General features: G+C 46.6%; 1 protein-coding gene across 3 annotated transcripts in view; it reads right to left on the bottom strand.

Moving 5' to 3' along the window:
- FARP2 (FERM, ARH/RhoGEF and pleckstrin domain protein 2) overlaps positions 1-25119 on the bottom strand; it is a 4051843-nt gene that overhangs the window by 2719122 nt on the left and 1307602 nt on the right. For all 3 annotated transcript variants that reach the window (XR_011276033.1, XM_069618112.1, XM_069618113.1), the window contains exon 8: positions 10078-10225. Coding sequence is in view for 2 of the 3 variants with exons in the window: in XM_069618112.1 (XP_069474213.1) it covers positions 10078-10225 (148 nt within the window). In the remaining variant the exon portion in view is untranslated. The remainder of the gene's footprint in view (positions 1-10077; positions 10226-25119) is intronic.

Here is a 25119-nt window from a genome sequence, read left to right as displayed (position 1 = left end):
ACATCAAGGGAGACCCGATGGGGGAAGGGGTGTTCACGAACAAACCATCACAGGGGGCAGGGTTGCACACACACACAAACCACCACACAGGGGGGAGGGGAGGGGTGGGGTGCACACAAACCATCATGGGGGAAGGGGAGTGGGTGAGGGAGCACAAAACCATAATGGGGCAAGGGGAGGGCGGGGGTGCACAGAAACCATCACAGGGCAAGGGGGCAGGGGTGCACACAAACCATCACCGGGGGCGGGGGGTCAAAGACCATCATGGGGCAACGGGGGTGGGGGCACACAAACCATCACAGGGGTCAAGGAGTTTTGGGTGGAACACAAACCATCATGAGGGTAAGGGAGGGCGGGGGCACACAAACCATCATGGAGCGCAAGGGGTGGGCAGCTAGGTAGCTAACCGGTGTGGACAGGAGCAGACAGGGCCTTTGTTGTGGGCCTTAGTGGTCAGGTGCCGGCTCCCACCTCCCGGTTGCCCTGATTGGCCTATTTAGGCCGGCCAACCAATGGGAGAGGAAGTTAGGGCCTGGCCACAAACAAAGGAAGCACCAGCTTGAAACAGATCGGCCATTTTGGAAAGGTCTTAAAATGCATGTGGAAGTTGGTGTGCTTTTAGAACAGAAAAGCAAAAAACCCAAGGAAAGGGTTTCATCCAGGGGAAACAGTATCACTTGAGCAAACGTTGTGCAGCCAACACCAGGTCACAAATTGTTAGAAGAAAAGCACAAAAATTGTGCATCAGGCGCAATGTATTTCACAATTGCCATGCTTACCTTGGCAGTAAGTGGAAGGGTCGCTGTAGGCATTACGGCGGCTGCTGGAGCAGCAAGGCAGGCACCCAGGTGATGAAGAAAGAAGGCACCTATACTGGTTTAGCAGAGTTAGACATCGGGCGTCAACAGATCCTTCTGGAGCGACTCCCTTTAAGGCAGGAGCCACGGATCGTCGAGATCCCTCGTAGAAAAGGTGAACCAAAGGCGTTGAGGCAGCAGCTTCGGTCCTGGCGGTGCTCGTCAACAATGGTCGTGGACGTCTTGCAAAGATGAGGCGTGCAGTGCACCTTGACGACGATAGTTCGTTGCTGCAAAGAGTCAATAAAGAACTTTGGCCCAGCAAGGGTGTCGGGCCATCAGCGTCTGTGTTCTTTGGGTGGCGGGAAACTCACCGGCGGATTCTCTTGGTTCGTCGGCGGCCTTGACTTTCTCTGGCGGGACTAAGCGATCATCGGTGATGAGCGAGGGAGTCCTTGTTTAAAAGTGTTCTTAGGCAATGGAGCGTTGCGGCACAGGTCGGTGGCGGCACAACGCCAAGCTGTCCCCGCTTCTGGACAACATGGCTTTGACGGGCCTCCAGCGGTTACGGCGATCCTCAGAACCCTGGTCGATGACAGTAGACTGAATGTCCGGGGCGCTTCTCTTTGGTTTCTTCGGCGGTCCCCATCTCCGGTCAACAGTCTTTCGAAGGCGGACTTGCAGGGCGCTTTGACAAATGTTTGCTGGTGCACAATAGTCCCTCATAGCTCGCGAAGCGGTCTCCTAGCCAGGTCCTCTCTTGGATCAGGTTCGTGAAGGCAGAGCAGCTTTCAGAGTGCGTCGAAGGGAACAGCGGTTCACCTTCTTCCGACTCGGCTTCGAGAGTAAGCATCAAGTTTCGACTTCAGCTTCTGCTTTCTTATATGGCTTAGTTTCCTTGAATATCTTTGAACTGGGCTTGCCGGCCCAGTTCAGCGATTACTAGGCACAGGGCATCCTAGGGGGAAGGCAGAGTAATAACTAGCAGTCAGCAATGTCCACAATTTAGACCTCATAGTTCAGCCTTCAGAAAAGCCTCTCCCCAACATCTCTAGAAAGGCCTCCAAGGGTTCCCCAATGGTCATCACTGGGACCCCACATATTTGCATGCTACTCTAATGCGCGCTCATTTCGTCATTTCAACTCGTCACCATTTTTAGTTCTGCAGCCATCCAGTGCACCTGCTCCTCTGGGATGCCTGCATGTTCTCCGACTTGCTTTTCCACCTCCACTAGCCCCTTCACAATGCCATTTATCCTTTACGTAATCACCATCATCTGCAGCACAGTATTATCCACTTTGACAGTGTAGGTGTCTCACGTAGCCCTAATTTCTGCAAACATTGCTGTCAATATGCCCAGCTCCCCAATGGGCTCCTTCAGCGGCTCACTTGCTAGTAAGTCTACTCTGCTGTGCCAGGCAAGTTCTGGGCACCATATGTTCTTCCATCTCTTTGTTTTCTTTCTCCACTTGATCTTTTAAGCGACTTCCTTCAGTGGTGGGAGCGGTTTAGAAACCGCTATCACTTTGTTACCTGTATTTCACTTTAAATATGAGAAAGGAAGCTCATCCAAGAAACACTTGCTCAATTCCACTGCATTACCCGATCCCACTGGAGTATGTTTCTGAACGGAAACCATCCACTCTGACCCAAAAATCACCAAGCTTTTTGGCTGCTTGTCTTTGAGCCAGCTCTGCTGCATTTTGGCTATTCTTGATTGTGTTATATGCGATTTGCCCCTCTTGTATATTTGTCTGAGCCACTACTTCCTCTGGTTTGACTTTCATGAATGATCTTCATTTTGTCTCACTACGAACGGTTGTAGCAACCAAATAAATCTCTGAGATTTGCAAGGAGACAGTTCTATGCGCAGTTGCTGCAATCCTTCTACCATGAATTCATGGTAAAACACTTGCTTGTCATTGTGGCTCTGAGGTTACGGCATTGTGTGTCACATCTCCTCCTGTCTATTGGGACAATCATTGAGTCTGCCCGTGGAGGTCAACTGATAAAGATGGCTCACCTCCATGCTACTACTGGAGCCCCTTGCGCTCCCTCTTGTTTCCCCTCTCTCCCTCTCCTCGCTCCCATTCTCTGAAATGCTGTTTCTCTCCCTCTCTGTACTACTACAACTCTACCACTATTTAAGTTCAACCTCAAAGCCTGCCTCATTTTTAAAGAACCTGTTCCCTAGTACTCTATGTTATTCCATCACCCTGCTTCTCTCACTCCCTAACCTCACAGACCAGCCTAGAGCACTTTTCCGTCGTTCCTCCACCATCCTGTTGCAATGTTATTATGTCCCGTCATCGTCCCTGGTTTGTTTCCAACTTCCCCTGTGACATCTGGTCTTCAAGTCACATGCTTTGACCCCATTGCCAATGACCCATGTCTACCACTCTTATCAATGCTACATTTTGTAAGTGTTTTTTGTGGCAAAAATGCATTCCTTTCTTGCTATTTCTATTAATAAATAGATCTGTGGTGCAAACATTTACTTTTTCGAATCTGCACTTTATGAGTCTTGCTGCTTACTGTGGCAAGCCATGGTGTTTCTCACTCGTTTCAGAATTGGTTTTGAATTTGATCACGGTTTTGGCATGTCTGTGGTTCCTATGAGGAAATCATCATTTTCTTCTCTTGTTGTCTTTATAGTGAACCTTGAAGCAGCTCTCCTCACAATTGCTACATATATTATTTGATCATCAATAGGTGAGGAAGCTAGTAGTGGCTCCTTTTCATCTGGCAAATCCATATGATAATTTGCCAGATGCACAATGTCATCTCGCGGATGTGCCTCCTTAAATGGTATGTATTCTTCCACCTGAAGCACATGATGTTCAGTTTATGTCAGTATTTTGCACATTTTGAATAGGTCTGTGTAAAGAGCATTAGATTGCTCTTCGTAGGCCCTTCTGTTTCCTCCAGCTAGCAATTATTTCTTTAGTAAGGGGTTTATAATGTTTAACACATGTTTGTATATGAATGCCTCTGAACTTGGTTGTTCCTGTGAAATGTCCAGAAATATCTCAGTCTGAGAGCGGAGTTGCCTTGGAAAGCAGAGTATTTCACAATCTCCTTATGGGGTGCGCTGGCCTGCCAGTACCCTCGCCCATTGTGGAGGAACAGAGGCTTAAAAATGTCAGATGGAAACATGGTTTCCCTTGGACAGTTTCTGTTCCCAAAACGCTGATCCAATGGACAATGCAAGGCTGGGGGCATTTTGCCGGCCAAGCCTTGCATGGCCCTTTGGTGATGCAGGCTGGGGAACTGCACATCTGAATGCGTGTAAGGGGAGTTCCTGCGCCTCCCTGTACATTCAGACTACATGGTGCATTGCAAACGGTGTGCTCCAGCTTTCTGAGCATGTGCAGGAACAAGGAAGGGCCCTGTGCTTCCTGTTAATGTGCGCAGGAGCTAGATGGCCTTCATTTTGGAAGGTGGTGTCATGGCAAGGGGCAGCATCCAGACCGGGGCTGAAGGTAGGTATGAATATGCAAATGTGTGTATGATCAAGTGTATAATGTATGGGTGCGCGTGTGAATGTGCAAGTGAATCCCTGGTTGAATGATCAAGTGAATGTGTGGGTGCTTGTGTTTGGTTTATGCCGGGTCGGGGTGCCCATTTGGGGACGGGATATTTTATACAAGGCATCTAAAAAACAAGCAAGCTAAGTTTTATTGCAAGGCTAGACTAGCATTTTGGTGCAGTTAGTCTAGCCATTTCTTACTGTGGCATGTCATTTTTTACTGGGTATCTATGATAAAGCAGACATAATGCATTAATACGTGTCTAAACTAGACTGCATTGGTTTAGCCAGTTTGGACATGTGTTCCTATTGTGGCATCGCAGAATATTATGAGAGTTTAAATAAAGCTGACAAAGAGAAAGTTATCTGGCATGCAAAAGCTTACCTGGAACACTTGAACCTACCTAGATTGTTGAAATTGGAAGCAGATGCCCTGAAAGCACCTGTAACAAACCAAGAGGTCGCACCAGCACTAGAGAATGAAACTGGGGAAAGCCTAAGAAGATGGGTTTACGTCTGCATTCTTTAAAAAGAATTCCAGTGAATTAGTGCCACAATTGATGGTACTTGTTAATATTAGAAGGAGAGAAACCACCCCCTTGATCGTTCATGTAAGCAAACATTCGGTTATTTTGAAGGAGGGAAAAGATCCTGAGGATTGCATATTTTATAGGCCCATCTCTTTATTAGAAATAGATCGAAGAATCATAATGAAAATGTTTGCCTCCAGACTCGAGAAATGTCTCCCTATTCTCATACACAGACCAACTGGGGTTTATTCATGTGAGGAGGTGAGCTGATAATATAAAGAACCATTTGAACCGGATGATTTAATTGGAAGCAGATCCGGTCTGGATATCGCTTGATGCAGAAAAGGCATTTGACGGGTCAGCTGGAGCTTTATGAAGGATGTAATGAAAATCATGGGAATGGGAAGAGGGCTGGGTGAGAATAATCTAATCCCTATTCTCTGCCCGATCTGCAATAATTTTGGTTAATGGGGTTAAATGAAGGACATTTTCTTATGGGAAGGGGTACTAGGCAGGGCTCCCCTTTGTCACCTGTATTTGTCAGAGTAATGAAACACCCCAGCAATGTATGTCAGACTAAATAAGGATATCTGTGGGTGTGAGATTGCATGGTGGGAATTTAAACTAAATTTATTCGCAGACTATTTTCAGATATACTTTTCTAGACCTATGCTTTTAATACTGCATGAAATACAAAGATATGGAAAATGTTCAGGGTTTAAAGTGAACTACAGAAAGACTTATCTTAGCACTAGCAAACTTGAACTTTAAAAAACCCTACCAGAATTACACCAGTTCTCATTTACAATACAAACAAAACAAATTGTCCCATCTTGGACGGCGTGATGAATCGTTAATATTCATTCATTCATTCTCCCTCCCCAAGGGGGAGCCATCCCCTTTGAGGCTAAGAGGGGACAAAGACTCCCACTCCCGAGAGGAACCACCCCTATATAGAACATAATCTGCCTACATGGAAATTGGACAAAATGTTGCTACTGCTGCTTTGACTCCAAGTTGTAACATTTCCTTAATCTCTTTGGTTTCAGGTAATGTTGGATCTCGCCTGAATTCCACAGCTATAAAGGAAGGACACACCCCTTTGGGTTGTGTTGACTGACTTAAAACCAAGAGAAACTTTGAATCGGGAGGAGGGAACCTTACATAGGGGAGAGCCTCTGACGTAGGTACGTCTTCAAGGGTCGGATCGCTGTGGAGCTGCAGAGCCAGCGGCCGTCAGAGTGAGAGAATGCCCCAGGAGAACGCCAGAAGCCCGGTGTAACGAGCAGTGGAATAGCCGCTGCTGGGACGAAGTCACAGAGATCATCCTGCTTAGTGACGTGACCACGAAGAAGCCGTGGTGGGCCCGGGAAATTCTAAACAACGCAGCGACCAGTCGAACCAGGAGGAACAAAATCTCCCATCTGCCGACATGTGCAGAAACTACCGAATTCAACAGATGCCAAGAGTGAGTCGGCGATAGAGCCAAGAGATTACAGGACGAGAGAAGGTGAAGCCGCCATATCCCAATGCCAAGACCTGTAAACTAGCCAAGCTCAAGAGAAGGTCTCAGTGTGGTTCAGAAAAGGGGAAGGCAACTAGTACTGAACAAACTGTATGAACCGAGTTATAATACCAGTTACGGGAACGCAAAAACCTAAGTTTCAACCGTGAGAGAAGCCACAAGGTTGTTTGATATAAAGATAGGAGAGGTACAACAGAGTCCTAGGAGGGATACTGAAAAGAGGCTTTGGGGAAGCCCACAAATGTTTTAGGATATAAAGATGTATGAGGGTTGGCAACACCCTATGAGAAACATTGAGAAAAATGCTGATGACAGGAATCTGAGAAACCCGAAGTATAGGTGCTGGGGAAAGAACCTGAGAGTTGTCTGACAAAGATTGGAGGGTACCAACAGAGCTCTATGAGAGACATTGAGAAACCAATTGAACTAAGTGTGAATACCGGTTAAGGGAGCCTGAGAAAACCACAGTGCAAGGCTTTGGAGAGGTTACAGGAATAAGTGTATCAATCGGATGAGAAGGGCTAAGAACACCCGACCAAAGACTGAGTGAAACTTGAAGAATTTAAAGGATATAAAAAAAGAATGAAGTTAAAAATGTCACAGTCAAAAGGGTTATGAGTAGGATACAGGAAGGTTTCAGGACCACAGTGAGAACAAATCTACAAATCTATATCAAGCTTATACGAGAAAGATACAGAAACTTGAGGAATTGTCGTTATCGACTTTTGAACATTTGCCTGAATTAACAAGGACTTTTCTGTTGTGGAATAACCCTAAGAAGAAGCCCAGTGGTGCAGCTAAACGGAAGTTACCAGAAGCTGAACATTTTTGGTGTTGTTTAGCTGTTGTTCAGTTGCTAGGTATAGTGAGAGAGCTAGTTAGAAGGAAACATTGGATGGACTACATTTTCTTTGGACTTTTGAAGACAGACGAGCACCCTTCATTAGTTAGGTAGGGAACGTCCACTTTAGCAATAAGGAAATCTAGGTATGTTTACATCGTTTAATTAAATCCCTACACCGTCCTGTGTGTGTCAGCATCCTTCTGGGACACCTCAATGGGAAGACAAAAGTCAATCAAATTGAATATTCTCCCCCACATCCTATGTTTGTTTCAGATGCTATTAATAAGGGTCCCAGATTCTTTCTTTAAAGAAATGAATAGGTGGCTTCTTGAATTCCTTTGGGGCAGTAACACATCTAGAGTACCTTATACCACATTGATCCTCCCAGAGAAAGGCAGCGGCTTCCCACATCTGGAGAACTATTATAGGGCAGCGCAATGCAGAGTAATGCTACCACATTTGCGAAATATGACGGCTAAGGAATTGGTATTTCTAGACAACCAGTATCGGTAGGGGAGTGGTCCTGGATCCCTGCAAATAGATTCCCAATTAGAGTCAGAATGCTAAGGATTCAAAAAGAAGACATGGAGTGAGTTTTGACTTGGCCCCCACAAGCTAAGATTTATATGGGTACTGTCCATAAGAAGCCTCATACAGAACCTGGTGAACTATTAGAAATGGTATGAAGCCGGATTGGAGAGGGTACATCAGATGTAGCAGAAATACCCTACAGTCCAGATCAAGGGACTCAGAAACCAAGACTCTAAAGAGCACTACTGATGGCAAAAGCAAAGCACTGCCAGATAGCTAGATACAGTAGGAGAAAGACTTAGCAAAATATTTCTCAAAGGAACTCTTGTGAATATGTGCAAAAGCCCATGAAACTACTATAGCCGGTCAATACAAGCTACACAGTATAAAGGTATTGCATAGGTTGCAATACACACGTCAAAGCGATCACAAATGTTCCCCTATACTAGACCACTATGTTAGCGAAGATATGGACAAATAGGCCCTTACTGGCATGTCTGGTGGCAATGCGTTAAGATACACATATAATGGAAAAACATATTGACTTGAATCAAAGAGCCAGATGGTAAAATGAGGGAATTCGATCCCATTTATGTAATTTTTGGTATACCAGTGGAAACATAGCTCCCCCATCTTTGCCACACATGACACACAATCTTTTACTGGGTGCAAGAGCCCGTTTGACCATATCCTAAAAGAGCAAAGCTCCCCCAAAAATGTTTTTAAAAGGAATGGCTGCGAAAAGGATGGGAGATAGTTGGACTGCAGAAGTTAACCCACTTGATTTACAAATCTGGGAAAAACAGAGATGGAGTGGTATCCGTTTCTCTAGAAATATGGTCAGGAACTGAGTAACACAGAAATGCAACCCAAACTGGGGAAATACAGTAGTGAAGAGTAACACTGGAGAATGGGGATACTTTAGAAATCATTTAGTAGCCGTCTCCAATAGATGCTATTTCAGAAGTTACAAGACATAGGATATTCATGCGGAGTAATGTTTCTTTATGTTTATTTGGTGTTCATTGTTTCATTACTTGTTTTGCATCATTTATCAACATCCTATCAAAAATAGGAAACTGAAAAAAAAGAAAAAAGATATACTAACATGTTATGTATAAGGATAGCAATGTTATGCTAAAGGAATGTACTTTGAGACGTGAAAAAAGTACTTTTTCTAAGAGAATTTGTAATTTGTTAAAAATGTGATACAAAAAGGAAATTGGGAAGAAATGTTATGCCACAGTATGAACATATGTACAAGGTGGTGGCACCAAAATGGCAGTTTAACCACGTAATAGCACATCAAGCTTGCTTTATCAATGGTATCAGTCATATATTCGAAAACTTATTTTCTAAACACAATTTTCTCAAGAAACATTTTGCCTACATTTTTTCTCTCGAATAAATTAGTTTTTCTTTTATATGTTTTTTCGTTTGTTTCGTAAGTAAATAAAGTGTTAAAAAAACAGAGGTTTGGGGGGGAACCCCCCATAAAATCAAAGATAAAAAAACAATCAAAAAGAAAATCCTGCAAAATTGATTCGACAATATGGCATTCGAAAATATCACTATAAACCTTTATCAATAGTGCCTAGTAAAATATGCCATGCCAAAGAAAGAAATATAGACTAGCTGTACCAAAATGCCAGTCTAGTCACATAATAAAACACCCTGTTTGCTTTATCATAGATGCCCAAAAAACTGCCACGCTAAAGAAATAGCTGGATTGGCTGCATCATAATGCCAGTTTTACCATGTAACAACACATATCATGATTGCTTTATTATAGATGCCCAGTAAAAAGTGACATGCCAAAGTTGTGTGTAAAAATAAATGTATACCAATACTTAGACAGTCATGAGAGTGACACAAATAGTACATGATACATCATGAGGCTTCTAATTCTGCCCACTAGGAGATGGAGTCACTTTTGCATCATCTTTTGTCTCCATTGGAAACCGCATTCCTATAACCCAGTATCTCTTCCCCAATTCATCTGTATTTAGCAGAGCCATACAAAACATGGACACTGCTGAGAGATGTGTTTTATCTCTGTGCTTATTCATTGGTGAAACACTTAAGTATATTTGTTATTTTCTCCTTTTTTCTGCACTACTGGTTAAGGCTTTGGTGAAGCGCAGAGGCACCCAGTCCACTGACTTTGCTAACATAACCCATTTTGTAAACTTGGCATGCACAACACATTATACATTCTTGCAATAATACACAATAGTTGTATCAGGGTATTATTACTGCCCTTTGGTGTTATCCAAAAACAGTGCACACCCTCAATACATAATTAGTTCATCAACATTACCTGAAAGACCAGGACACCCATGTGTGACACTGACAGGTTGATTTTGGTTCCCTCTCGATCTGAAGCCAGATGGTACCGGATCCCATACATCTCCAGCGTCCGCGCAATTTCAAGAACCTGAAAGTCTGACTCTGCAGGTGTCTGGCCCCTGTATAGAAAGTACAGTTAATCAACAAATGCCTTTTTAGCGGTCAAGTACATATGAAAGAATGAATCAAATGATTTTGTAAAGATTTATGTATGGCAAGGGACATGCACAACCGAATCTCCAGAATAACGAATTATTTACCTATCGGTAATGTTTTTTTTCTTCTGATGGATTAGTCCTTTCTCCCCCAGAGTCCTCATCTCAGAGCTCCACCCTCCAGCGCCATCTGTCTTTCATAACTTTTTCAGAAAGGAGGGAGTCTGGGGGGGAAGGAACACTTTGGCAGATTGTCTGAGCTATTCAAATCCAATGTGCGCTCATGGCGCCAGATGTGATGTAAAGGGGGCCTAGAACAGCAAGAGTTATACATGCTATCCATAAGGATATGTGGGGTGGGAGGGCAATGAGGAATCTTCAGAAGGAAGGACCAATACCAATCAATCAGGAAGAACATTACCAAGAAGTTATTTGTTCTTCTTATGGATTCCCTCCTCTCACAAATGATTTGTCATACATAGACTCTTAGCCACGTAGTGGAGGAAGGTTTGCGAGAAACACCAACTACACCAAAATACCGTGGACACCACCCACCCAAAAGGGGGGTCCTGAACAGACAAGGATTCAAGGCAGTCGTTTTTGCGAAACAATTACAAGGAATCCCACAGCCTGGAGTCCTTGATGCACCCCTTCGCAGCTAGATCATGGCATTTTGAAATACAGAGGACAACCCAACTAGATATAGTCTGCTTAGTATCAGCTCCGACAGCACCAGTGCCAATATAACCAACAAATAGCTTGTCAGCCTTTCTGATATTCCTCATCCGAGAGATATAGTAACTGAAAGCCCACTTGGGGTCCAGCCAGTGAATCCTCTCCCCTCCTCCTTGGATGGAAGAGGTGGAGGGTATACACCCTTAAAGTCGATGGTTTTGTGCATCAAAATGCCAGACTAGAAAATATTTAACACAAAAATGCAGAATTTCAAAGTGAACAGATCCACGCAATTATATGTGGGAGGACAGAAGGGAGTTGGGGTTGAGGTATTAAAAAATATATAATGGGAGGATGGGGAAATGGGGCATGGGGGGTTCCCCTGCATATAATTGTGGTGGTGTGGAAAAGTGGGGGAAAAAAAGAAATTAAATATTTTCGTGTTCATGATTTTTTTCTTCATAGTAATCACCCAGATCCAAGATGAATCTCCTCAGAAAGACCAAAACCTGGCAACCTTTGGATGGAAGATCGGACATACGCTGTCACTTTCTCTTTAGAGAAAAGCAGTGTTAGGGAGAATTCTCTCTTTAGGCTGAATTTACTAACCTAGTGAGTTCCCCAGCAGCTTTGCTGGATTTCTGGAGTTTGTTTTTTCCTCCTGCTAAGAGTGAGACTCTTTTTCTCCCACTCTTGGACATGATTAATGGTATTCCTTTGACTGGTAATGTGTTTTATGGGCTATGGGGTCCTTTACTCCATAGGGTCTCATGTGTTTTTCCTATGTGTGTTAGCACCCTCCGTGCAGTAACACAGGGGTGTCATAGTGACACCCCACCATAGACTCCATACCCTGGGACTGACTACTGTCTCCCAGGGCATGTAAAGTCACCATTGGCTTTACTAGTCCCAAATTATTAACAGAAACCAGTACAAACCATGATATTGTGGACGTACTGGTCGGGGCAATTCGATTGCCCCGGGGTCTGTTGTTCGAGGGGGCACGTCTCCGTCCCCCCTGAGCGAGTTTTGGCTGGTGGCAGTGGAAACTACTTTTTGTATTCGACCGCGAATATTTTCCTATGGGATTTTCCCATTGTTCGAGGCTACCAACGTTAATTATTTAATTCTCATAGCCTCGAACATACCGCCGGTTTATTTAATTAATATTAATTCTCCGGTTGGTATTTTTTGCCAAGACTCGATTCTAAAATGGCGTTTGTGTTCTCTTCTGTGACTCCAACCCAAGTCGAGCCCTTTGTTCCACTTTTTGGCGGGCTTCTCCACAGAAGCCTCCATAAGTGGTGCCACTCTGTCTGGGTACCACAGGGGGTGTGGGAGGGGGTTTAGGCACCCTGGACTGAGTTACCTTGGTAACACAGGTCGCACTCTTGTGTGATTGGCCCAAGTGGTGAGCCGGCCGGCTCACCACTTAGCATGTTTGAGTGACAGCTAGGCTGAGTGAATGGGGGTTTTCTGCATAAAAGCAGGGCTTTGGGGACTGGAACTTCAGAAGTCGCCACAGGACCTGAGAATCCGACGAGGGAGAAGCTGAGCCGACCTACCACGACGACACCACCGGTGGAGCCCTGCATAACTGACTCACCACTTCCCGACGACAGAGAAGATCTCCTGGCTGGGGAGGCTTCTTCCCCTGACTGGTGGGCACAACCAGTTTACCTTTCTTTCTTCGCACCCCAGCCCGGTTTGTGGTCGAACTGCCCGTGCCAAGCACCCCGGCAGCCGGATAGCCACTCCCCACTGAACCGCGAATCGAATCACCGGACCGCTCCTTGTACCTGAGAAACTCCGCGGCAAGTTTCTTCCCTGGCAGTGCAACGGACTCCTGTCTTCCTCCACGACGAGATCCTCTCTTCCCCCAGACGAAGCACCGACTTGCACCCGCTGCCAGGAACAACTGCCCCCGCTGGAGCGTTCTCACCACTTTAAGGTACCGTGTCCGCCAGGCCTCCCTTTCTAAAGATTGCTACAAGGTAATAATAACCCCTTAACCTTCTGGACTGGGCTGGCCGCCTTGACCCTCTAACTGGTCCCTTTCTTTGGTCCAACTCCTTTTTGAACCTTTACAAGACTTTTGTGCACTGCAACCGTGTGACCCTGGACACATTTCGTTTGGATCCTCTGAAAGTGGATCCGGCCTCTTGAACTCTAACTTCACGGTTTTACTTAGCCTTCCTCTCTTGTTATCTTCTGATAAAAGTGTTGGGATCTGTTTCAACTTGTTCTCTGCTCTTCTCTCCCTTTTTTAAACGAACTATTAGAGTGCCATCTACGTTAAGCGCTTACCGCTGTCTGAAAATAAGTGGGGCTTTACTTAAGACTTGTCTAATTATTCTTTTAAGGGAGTGTATATCTTTTACCTACCGTGTTTTTGAATTGCTTACTATTAGTGCCTGTGTGTTTTTCTAGATGTGGTTTTAAAATAAATAATTATATCTCTTTTACACCAAGCCCTGGTCAGTGTTTACTTGTTCTAATGTGTTCTCATGACCTATTGTGAATACTCTGTATACTGCCTAACTCTTCTTGAGGGAAGTCTGACTGCTCAGCCACAGCTACCAAGTGAATCTGTGTGGTACAGACTGCTACCAAGTGGGTTTACTGCCAAACACCTGTAGTCCTAAATCTTTTGCAGTGGTCCCAGAGGGAACTGCACAGGTTTCTGCCTAACAAGCGGGAAGGGAGGCTTCACCAAAAGATTGGAGCTCACATGCCTGCCTAGCGTAGAACACCTTAAAGGTGAGAAATCTCAAAGAACAGGAACTAAGGGAGTTCAAAAGAGCTGCCATTTAGGTTAACACAATTAAATTCCCAAGCTGCAAGCAACAAACCGATATGGGGAAAACTGGTTACGTAGTCCCAGCAAAAGTGGGGAGGTGAAAAACAGGCTTTGCTCAGGGGACCCCCTTAAAGATCACAAAAGTGTCTGTGCAGTTACCTCTTCACAGTTTCCGGTCTAGAGGCTCAACCAGGCCAAGGAAAGCGGAAAATCCATAACAGTGGAGATAGGTCAAGGTAAGGGGTGCCACACTTTGTGTCTGTACCAAGGCAAAAACCTTTGCCACATGCAGGTATAAACAGACTTGGTGGCAGGCTTCCTAGCAGAAAGAAGGAGAAATGACTTACCGTAATGATCTTTCTATGGATTCTTCTACTGCAGATTCCTCATCTCGATAGATACCCATCATTCACCTCTGCTGTCCAGAAACTTTTCAACAGGGGGCGTAGTGAACCTCGACTCGGCTGTCGATACGACTTTGTTCAGTGCTCGACCACCTGACCGTGACGTCAGGCGTTGTGATATGATATGATATGGCATTTGTAACACGCCTATACACAGGTGTTGTGTGTGTATATATATATATATAAAAAACACGTCACTATGCCCCATGCTTCAGTTCCTCCCTTTTTAACCGCATGCTTGAATGCTGCAGAGTAAGACCAACGAGGGGAGGCTAACTAGCCTGTAAAAAACGTTAAAAAAAGGATACATTCCAAAGAGTAATCCAATATAATTAAAGATGGGAGACATTTTTTTGGGGAAAAACAATGAGTGACAAAGAACACCTCTGAGCCATCACCAAAGTCTTTTTCACTTATATAGAAGCGTTGGGCCACAACACTTTCTAAGCTGGTACGGCTGGGAGGGGCGATGAGGAATCCGCGGGAGAAGAATCTATAGAAAGATCATTACGGTAAGTAATTTCTCCTTCAATGGATTGCTTTTCTCCTGCAGATTCCTCATCTTGAGACTCCCCAAGCAGTTAGGTTACAGGAGGAGGGCTGAAAGTATTAAACAAGTAGGTTCTGCAGAACTGCCCTAACAAAGCGTGCATCAGCTCTGCGGGCAACATCCAAAGCATAATGCTTGGTGAACGTATTTAAGGAAGACCATATGGCCGGACGTCAAACGTCAATAACAGGAACATCCTTCTGTATGGCACTGGAACCTGAAACCCATCTGGTTGAATGCGCTCTGATCCCTGGCAAACGATCTTTGCCTGCCAACTGGTAACGTTCAACTATACATCACCATCTTGATCCGTCTTCCGGAACTTCGATGTACGGGCAACGTAAATGTTCAAGGCCCTTTTTGGGTCAAGACGGTGAAAATGCTGCTCCTCTTTTGAGGGGTGTGGAGGGGGTAAAACACAGGCAAATCAATAGATTGTGAATGATGGAATAGAGAAATAACTTTTGGAAGGAAGCCAGGCATGACTTTGCGAGAAACGTTTTGTCTAAAAAACGTAAAAATGGCGGTTTGCAGATAAAGCTGGCAGCTCACTAACTCTTCTGGCTTACGTGATTGCAAGCAAGAAGGCTGTTTTAATGATAATGATGTGTTATTTATATAGCGCCTTAATCCAAAGCACTTCACAGAGCACATATTTGCATACAATATCACCCAACCGAAATTGCTACTCATTTATCGACCTCGAAAGGATGAAAGGCTGAGTTGGCCTTGTCGGGATTTGGACCTGCATATCACACTCAGATGGCAGCAGCGAGCGCTCAACCCGCTGAGCTATCTTACAACTGCCTCAAAGAACAGGAATGCATAGGCTCAAACAGAGCAGCCATCAAAAAGGTCAAAACCAGATCAAGGTCCCAATCTAGAACAACAAAAGTGGTTGACGGAAACTTATTAAGTAGTCCATTCAGGAATTGCGCCATGACCAGAATAGTAAAGAAATAACCCTGATCCAGGGACCTTTTGAACACAGACAAGGTCACCAAAATATCCTTCGAATGTGGTAACCTGGAGGCCTGCTGAGGCCAGTGACAGAAGGAATTCCATCATTGAAGTGGTGGGGCAAGAGATCGGGTCAAACTTGCGCTCCCTGCACCCTGCTTCTAATCTTCTCCACCTGCAGGCATACAGCGATCTAATAGATGGTCTGCGTGCAGCCAGCAACACCTCAAGATCCTCCCCTGCAAGGTCCCAGTCATATCTCATCCTTTCAAGAGTCACACATGTAGATTGAGGGAATCTAGAGTCGAGTGTAGCACCTGACCTTCCTATTGGGTCAGGAGATCCGGACATCGAGGCAACCAGCGAGGTGAGCAGATGGTCAAATCCAAGAGATCAGAGTACCACATTCTCCTCGCCCATAGTCCGATCTAGAGCATATTCGCTCAGAATCTCTTCAACCTGATGAGAACCCAAGGAATGACTAGAATCAGGGGGGCAAGCATTGTGGAGAGGGAAGGTCCGATCCACCAGAAACGCATCCCCCAGTGAGCCGTTCGCTGGAAATTCCCTCAAGCAAAACTGTTTGCCTTTCCTGTTGGACACCGTGGCGAACAGATCCACCAGTGGGGTACCCAAGAGAGATAAGACCTCTTCCAGGACTTCCTGACACAGTTCCCATTCATGCGAGACCATGCTCTGGCTGCTCACATCATCCGCCAAACCATTCTCCATCCCCGCCAGATGAACTGCAGAGACAGAGATCTTGTTCTTTAGCAACCAGATCCACAGTAGCAGTGCCTCGGTGGAAAAGGGACGGGAGTGCACGCCACCCTTTTTGTTTAGGTAGTGCATGGTCACCGTCTTGTCTGTTGGAATGAGGACATGCATCCCCTTCAGAGACCGGGCGAAAGCCCTTAGGGCTAGCCTGATGGCTTGCAAATCTAGTCTGTTGATATGCCACTTGGCTTGTGTTGTGGGACAAAGGCCGCTCACCTGCAAGTCCTCGTAGTGAGTGCCCCAACCCTTCAATGACGCATCCGTGACCACCCAGGTCTGAGGCCAAGGAGGCCAGAAGGGTTCCCCTCCGCCATAAGGTTGCTGCGGTTGTCCCACCAGGTCAAGGACCACTTGGTTAGTCACATGGCGAGGAGCCGTGAGGACTCCCATATATTCAGACCATTGATCTGGTAAGAGCCACTGGAAGGAACTCATGCACAGCCTGGCCTCTGGCACTAGAAAAATACAGGAGGCCAGAGACCAAAGAGGCGGAGGAAGGAAGCCGCTGGTAAAGTAGCATGGTTCGGGAAACAAATGTACTGTCTGCTCTATGCTTTTGGCTCTCTCTTCGGGTGGGAAAGCTTTCCACATCCGAGTGTCTACTGGATGAACTGGAGCCTCTGGACAGGTATCACAGGGACTTCAAGTTCAGGGAGAAGCCCAGCCTGTGTAGTGGCAGACAGGTGTCCTCCAGGTGAGACAAAACCTGCCCTGCTGACTTACCCCAGATCAGCCAGTCGTCCAGGTAAGGAAACATGTGGACCCCGGATCTCCTGAGGTGAGCCACGAATACCGCCAGGGGCTTGGTGAAGACCCCTGGAGCAGAGGTCAACTTAAGGGGCAGCACTTTGAACTGATCATGCTTGTCCCCTATGCAGAACCGTAGGGACTTCCTGTGATTTTGATGAATCGGCACATGGAAATAGGCGTCCTGTAGGTCTATTGATATCAGCCAGCCCTGAAGTTCGAGAGTGAGGAGAATCTCTCGCAACGTCCCAATCCTGAACTTGTTTCTCCTCAGGAACTTCTTCAAGGTTCTGAGGTACCCTCTTGGGCACCAGAAAATACAGGGAATACCAGCCTGACCCTCCCTGTTCGGGAGGTACTGCTTCCATGGCAACCCTTGGCAACAGGGCTCTCAGTTCTTCCTGGAGCTCCTGTCCCGATTGGAATGGGGGAGATGGGGGTTCTGTTCAGTGTCCTTTTTAAGAAGGGCAGACAATAACCACACCAAATTGTTTGCAGGGCCAGGCAACAGAGAATCTCCTGCCAATGGGGTCAATGCCCTGGCAACTGTCCACCAACCGGTAAGTCGTGGGAGGGGAAATCAAAGCAGCTTAGAGGGCGTGGCTGCCCCGCCGCTGTCTGTTGGCCTCTCTAAGCCACTCTGCCCCTTCTGGGATGTGAAAAACACCTCTGCCCCTGGCCCGGCTTGTGGGAGCTGCGCTTTTCTGCCATAGGGTACATAGCACCTATAGCCTCTGTCCCTCGAGGCAAAGCTCAGAGCAGGTTTGGCCAGCTGAGCAGCTAGGCCCAGTGGCTTAACAGCTATTTTAGACACTTTGAATTTTATAAAGAGTCACCTGCCTTTTGTCTAGAAAGCATATCTCCCGCAAAAGGCATGTCCAGTAGGCTGGTTTGGAACATTAGGGGACAAACACAAGATTTTTAAAAAGGATTGCCTTCTCATAACTACGCCGATCCCATTGAGCGGCCAATGCAGTCCTCAACGTCGAGGCCCTTCTGCAATGATTGCTTGACTACCTCCTTCCCATCCTCTGCCAGCTGTATAAATATGTCTTGTATAGCACCCTCAGGGACGTATTCTGCTCCATGTTCCGGAGGTTTGCACAAACCGTAAGAATATTTTGCGAACCCGGAAGCTACATCTGTGGCCTTGAGTGCCATGCTGCCAAAAGTGAAAACTTTCTGGGCCAAAGTGTCTAACATCTTTCCCTCTCTATCCGGAGGAAGACTGGACATGGATGTCGCGGGTCGAGTGGATATCGTGGCAGCTTGCACTACAAGACCTTCCGGGGAAGGGTGTGTAGGGAGGAAATAAGGATTGCCTCTTGCCGGGCTGTACTTCCCAGTGAAATTGACATTCACGGGGGTGAGGGAGGGTGGAATTCGAAGACGTGCAAGGGCGATAAGGAGGTGAAGGGGTCTACTATTACCTGATTGAAAGGCATGTTATCGTCAACTGCCAGACTTTCATCAAGGATGTCTGCCAGGTCGTACCCCTGAAAGCATTTCTTGCTTAATACTTTCCATCTCTTCGCGAGTGGTGTGTCCCTTCGACGGCTTACCTCGTTCTGAAAACTAGCTCGATTCCCGCTGGTGGTGGTGGCGTTGCTGCTTCTTCCACGAGGAAGACGAACAGGAATGGCTCCTAGAGTGGGACTGTTTCTTTGTTTTCTTCCAATGTCTGTCTTCACTCTTCTTGGGGGTGGACTCCTCAGCCTCGGAAGACGGAACAAGAGACCGTGTCGGAGATTTAGAAGGCAGTTGGCTCAGAGTCAGTTTACCGGCTCTCACGCAGGGACGTCGGTTGCATTTTCACACACGACGCACAGGACTCTGTCATGTGACGAACCCAAACACCATAGACAAACATCGTAGGGGGTGGTTACCGTCATTTTGGCCTCGCAACTGGTGCATCGTTTAAAGCCAGAGACCCGATGAGAGGACATTGTATCAAGGTTTTAACAAAAACAAACAAATTCATGAAGAAAGAACATTGAGTAAACGCGAGTCGTGTTCCTGATGTAGTGTGCAAGCGCATTGAAAAAAGGAACTTAAGCATGGGGCCTAGTGACGTGTTATATATCCAACCTCTGATGTCACTTCCGGAGCCGAAGATCGAACACTGAGCAAGGCGGATTGACGTTCGAATCAAGATCCACTACGCACCCTGTTGAAAAGTTTCTGTACAGCAGACCTGGATGATGGATATCTATCAAGATGAAGAATCTGTAGGAGAAAAGCAATCCATTGACGTACATCCGTTATGTAGTCTAACAAATCCAACTCCTTGTACCTCAGCATCTCTGAAGCCAAGCATTAAATATGTGGCTTCGGGGGTTCTCATGGAGAGCAGGTCCACTTTTGCTGGAAGACAGCAAGGAGGGCAGATGGACGGACAAGTCCAGATGTTCTCCAGGCGAAGTCAGAAGCTGTCAGGATCATGGTGGACCCATACTTTAATAGTCTCTGCAGAACCAGCGGAATCGGCAGGAAAGCAAAGTTCCACTCAACAATCAATGAGTCTCTTAGAGACCACTGAGGAAATAATTTGCTGGAGCAGGACAAGTTGCACTTCCTGTTAACACTGAAGGCAAAAACATATTCACTTTAGGGGTCCCCCAAAGGGAGAAAATCTTGTCCAGAACTTCCTAACAGAGCATCAACGTATGGGTGGTCAATGTTAACCTTCTCAAGGCATCCACAATCACATTCTCTGTTGTGGTCAAATAGGGAGCAGACAGACACATCATTTTCCAAAGCCTAGAGCCACAGCTTTATCTCTTCCTTGCATTGAGGTGGAAATCCCCCGACTCCCCAAATCATGTTGCATGTTGAGATAGGAGCAAGTTACTTACCTGTAACTATTGTTCTCCAGCATGGGTCTGGCATGGATTCACATGCTCATGAATATTCCCAGTCATCAGGCTGAGAATCCCCGGTAAAAGAAAAAACTTTCACTTTCACTTACAAACTGTATTTCTCCTCTAAATCAATCACTGTCCTCTGGGTCATACTGCCCCCCAGCCAATGACAGTCCTCTCCCTAAGCTCCTCCTCTGAAAGTTACCTTCAGATTTGGTAAGCTCGTAAAGTGGCAGTATGGCCATGAAGAGCCGCAGAGGGGTAGGAGGGAGGGTTTGCATGTGAATCCATGCCAGACCCATGCTGGAGAACAATAGTTACAGGTAAGTAACTTGTTCCTTCTCCAGCATGGGGTCTGGCATGGATTCCGTTGCGCTCACCTGGTATCCACGGGGACGCCACCCAGCCGTAGGGACTCTGGTATCCTTCTCTGCGGTTCCCAGGTGTGACCAGCGGGGAAGTTCTGCCTGGAATACAGGTGGGCAATGTTCAAGACTGGGCAATTGGGGTAAGCAGCCCCCCACCACCCCGTATGTCCACAGCCCCTTTGGACCTCTCCTCACCTTCTTGTTAATTCAGGTGTGCTCTCCGTCCTGCCTTCTTGGCAGGGGCGCGTTGTCCTTTGTGGGCAAATGCAATCTAGTTACTTCACTGATGCCGGCCCGCTTTAAGTCTTTCAGGTAGGTCTTATCTCTGTTGTATATCGTTGTTATTCTTGCATGCCTTTCTTGGTTTAATAAATGTCTCTTTCTCTTCCTTAGGTGCGCGGAAGTCCAATGTGATGCAGTGGCTGAATGGGATCTCGCCGGTAAATGATGGCATATAAAGAGCGCTATGATGGGGTAAGTAGGCGCTATGCGCAGCGCTATGATGCCTTGCCTTTGCTAACCTGTTGTCTTATCTTTCCCAAAGATCGCGGAGCTCACCCGGTGTATGAAATCCCGAGGCGATGCTGGTCGAGGGGCGACTTGCGAGGTAAGCTTTTCGGCACAGTTCGTTATGTTGTAAAAGTGTCTAATGTCTTGTTTCTTCCTTTTTTGCAGATCCGTCGGTCCGGGAGACGCGCTGATCCTAGGATGCTGTTCGCAGGAGCTGTGGGCATCCAACGGTGAAAATTACGGGTAAGCTGCTGCTGCTAACGCTGTCCTTTTGTCTCTTTACAGATGCTGTTCTTCCGAGGTTCGCGGGTACAGCTGAGCACGATGAGCGTCACGTTGCAGGATTGCAAAGTAACGCGAAGCGTGTTATCCAAGTCCGTGTGGTTTAAATAGCCTCAAGAAAGTAGTCCAGGTAAAGTAGTTCCTAGGCTACCATACCCAAAACACTATACCGCACAGCTTGGTTCCAAGGAGACAAGCTATGTGGATGCCTCCATGTTGGCTGGCACTTGAAATAAAGTAGTTCCCTAAACACAAGTCTTTATTAAGTATGAGCCTGGCGCCAAAGGCGCCAGGACTGGCCCTAAGAGGGCCTAGGCAAAGGATGCCTAAATTTGTTGGAGACCCAAGCCAAGACCCCTCCTGGCCCATGGGCTTGCCAGGGGAGTTTCTGGATGTGGGTCGTGACAGATTCACATTCTCATGAATAACAAATATATAGCAGTACCACATTACACAACCATGGGAAGTGGCAAGGCTCAACAGAAGCAATTACTCTTAGCACTGGAACAGACTCGCCTCAAGCAAACAGGTGGCATAGCACTGCTTGGCCGACTATGCACTCCTCCCTGGAATCCCTCTCGATGCAGTAGAACCTTGTGAAGGTGTGCATGGAACTCCATATAGCAGCCCTGCAGATGTCCAGAGGCACACCAGACAGGAACGTCGTTGTCACAGCGATCAATTGGGGCGGAATGTTCTATCGCACAGCCGGGCAGCGGTTGGTTCGCCAACCGGGGACAGTGCGTGATGCAGCCGGTGAGCCACCTGGAGATGGAAGCCTTGGACAAAGCCTTCCCATGGTTAACAGAACCAAATTTCACAAAAAGTTGATACGTCTTCCGAAAACTCTTTGTGCGTGGCACGTAGAACTTCAAGGCACAAGCAAGGTCCAGCGAGTGCGAAGCCCTTTCAGCCGGTGACGAAGGCTTCGGGAAAAACATAGGTAACACCAAAGGCTTGTTGGAGGTGGAATTCCGACTGAACCTTCGGCATGAAAGGGGGGTGCATCCTCAGCACCACCCTGGACTAGTGGAAAGTCAAAGATGGCTGTTTGCAGGAAAGGGCCTGGATCTCACCGACCCTCCTTGCAGAGGGGATGCCCATAAGGAAAGCCGTTTTCCTTGAGAGGGGCCAGATGCATAGGCTCGAAGGGGGCCCCCCATGAGCCTCGTCAGCACCACGTTGAACTCCGACGCCGGGGCAGGAACCCTCACCGGCGGGAAAGATCGAAACAGTCCTTTGAGGAACTGCTTGATGAGACAGTGGGACCAAAAAGAAGATCTTCCTGGAGACCTAGTGTAGCCAAAAATAGCCGCCAGATGTATCTTGATCGAGGCGTGCGCCATTCCCGCCTAGGCAAAGGACAAGTATGGAAGAATCTGCAGGGTTGAGACCCTCAGAGGGGTGATCCTCTGCGACCGGCACCACGTAGCGAAACACTTCCACTTGTGACCGCAGGCGATGAGTATCATTCTGCATTGGCACTGTTTGAGTGTGTTGATGATTCGCAGCAGGAGAGGCAATGGCAGGAACGCATACAGAAACAGGCCGTCCAACAGGAAGGAGAACGTGTCCCCCAGGCTCTTCAGTTGGTGGAATCTGTTGGCAAACTTCTGTAATTTGCAGTTCGCTTCGGTCGCAAATAGATTGATCTGGGGCCTGCCCCACTTAATGAAGATGCGGTCCATCAGGTCCTGCTGAAGTTCCTATTTGTACATGATATAGAAGGGGGTTGTCCTGATCACTATATTCTCGTGGTCTACTTACTAATTACTGTAAAACCAAAGTTTGTTCTGTCATATAACACACATTTAGATTACTTTAGTATGTAGTAGTATTCAGCCCATCACGTAGGTAATACAGAAACAATTAGAAACTAGATACAGCTTTCATTTATTTAGCTGTTCAAGCATTTTATAGTCATGCGTTTAAAAGTTCTTTTGGTATAGATTTTTCATACACAAAAAAGTTCAATTTACCAAGTGTGGTTTGCTTTCGTACATTTGCAAAACCTTTATGACAAATGAATGAAGAAACACAATTTCATTTATACAAAGCTAGAGTAAGTTTGTGCTTTAAATATTAGTGTAAAACCACCACCTAAATTGACAAGTGATAGCTAAGTATACACAGTACAACCAGATCACAGAAACAAAGTCATAATTGGTTGTTTTTTATTTTTTTAGCCAGGCTGGAGGGTGACCTAAAACACGGTCGACGTCTGGGTATTAGTCAGGTAGTTAAAAGGGCCAAATAAAGCACACTAAGGTGGTGGTCCACAGACGTTTTGGCAAGGTGCCTTCATCTAGGGCCTGGAATAGGTCTCTCTGACAGAAAATATGGAGGGGACTCTATTAGTGCCTGCAATGATGGGAGGCTACTGAATAATGACAGTTAAAAATTCCATGGTTGTGGTACACCACTGATAAAATTAAAAATTGGACAGGAAAGCAAGGGACTGACCTTAGGGGTAATATCACTATGGATCCTGCGAAGGGCAGTCCAACAGTTTCAAGAATGGAGTTGATGGTCCATAATTATTCACAAGTTCTTTTGTGCTCTTGGGCTGCTGTTAGATAAATGACAATAAAAACCAAAGGGTTCTATTAGGGCAATGATATTATAAGCGGCCCGCATCTTCATGTAAGGGGAGGGGGCACAGAGGGCTTAAGCATCTGTGTGGAAAAGCTCACCTTATAAAACGTAGTAGCCCCAATGGCTAAGCTGAAAGGAGTTGGAGGATTCCAGTGAAATGGAATTTTTTGCTTGCCCCGAGTGTGGACGATGTCCTACGAGATGGAGGTAGAAAAAAGAGCAAGAAACTGGTTTTAGCTCTGGGGGCTGGGGTCACCGCAAAAGGAGCCTCAGTCATGAAGTGGCTGGGAGCTCTACCTGTTAGAAGGCAGCGATCTATATCCTGCGCGCAGTCATGGTGTAATGGAACAGCTAGAGAGCTGTCCATGTAAAGCTAGGATTTATACGAAGCTGGACGTCATGCGCATGCGCCTTGGAGGCAGTGTTTAGGCAGCTCTCGGTGCGTATGTCCCTGCAAGCTGCACGCGCGCCCGGAACACAATATCAAGCAAGATCCCAATGCGCATGTGCGAAGGGGCAGTGGAGCAGGACAGTGTCCCGTAGTCAAGGGAACACGTAACATTGTGGAGCAGGACTGGCAGTGGACTGTGAAGAGGGTTCCAATGAGCCGTTAAGTTTGAAGTTGAATGACTAACGGTATGTAGTAGTATGCAACAAGTCATATGTAGAGGTTTAAAGTGTGCTGGCCTGAATCACGCACATAGTGTCTACTTTACTACGGGACACTGTCTTGCTCCACTGCCCCTTCGCACATGCGCACGGGGATCTTCGGGCGCGCGCAGCTTGCAGGGACTAGCTTACTCTGCGCTGCACATGCACACCGAGAGCTGCCTAAACACTGCCCCGAAGGCACATGCGCGTTACGTCCAGCTTCGTATAAATCCTAGCTTTACATGGACAGCTCTCTAGCTGTTCCATTACACCATGACTGCGCGCAGGATATAGATCGCTGCCTTCTAACAGGTAGAGCTCCCAGCCACTTCATGACTAAGGCTCCTTTTGCGGTGACCCCAGCCCCCAGAGCTAAAACCAGTTTCTTGCTCTTTTCTCTACCTCCATCTCGTAGGACATAGTCCACACTCGGGGCAAGCAAAAAATTCCATTTCACTGGAATCCTCCAACTCCTTCCAGCTTAGCCATTGGGGCTACTACGTTATATAAGGTGAGCTTTTCCACACAGATGCTTAAGCCCTCTGTACCCCCTCCCCTTACATGAAGATGCGGGCCGCTTATAATATCACTGCCCTAATAGAACCCTTTGGTTTTTATTGTCATTTATCTAACAGCAGCCTGAGACTGCACAAAAGAACTTGTGAATAATTATGGCCC

Source organism: Ambystoma mexicanum, chromosome 10 (genome assembly GCF_040938575.1).
Source record: "Ambystoma mexicanum isolate Mex_15411 chromosome 10, UKY_AmexF1_1, whole genome shotgun sequence".
In the NCBI taxonomy this organism is placed as follows: domain Eukaryota; kingdom Metazoa; phylum Chordata; class Amphibia; order Caudata; family Ambystomatidae; genus Ambystoma; species Ambystoma mexicanum.
This window is presented reverse-complemented; position numbering and strand designations above follow the sequence as displayed.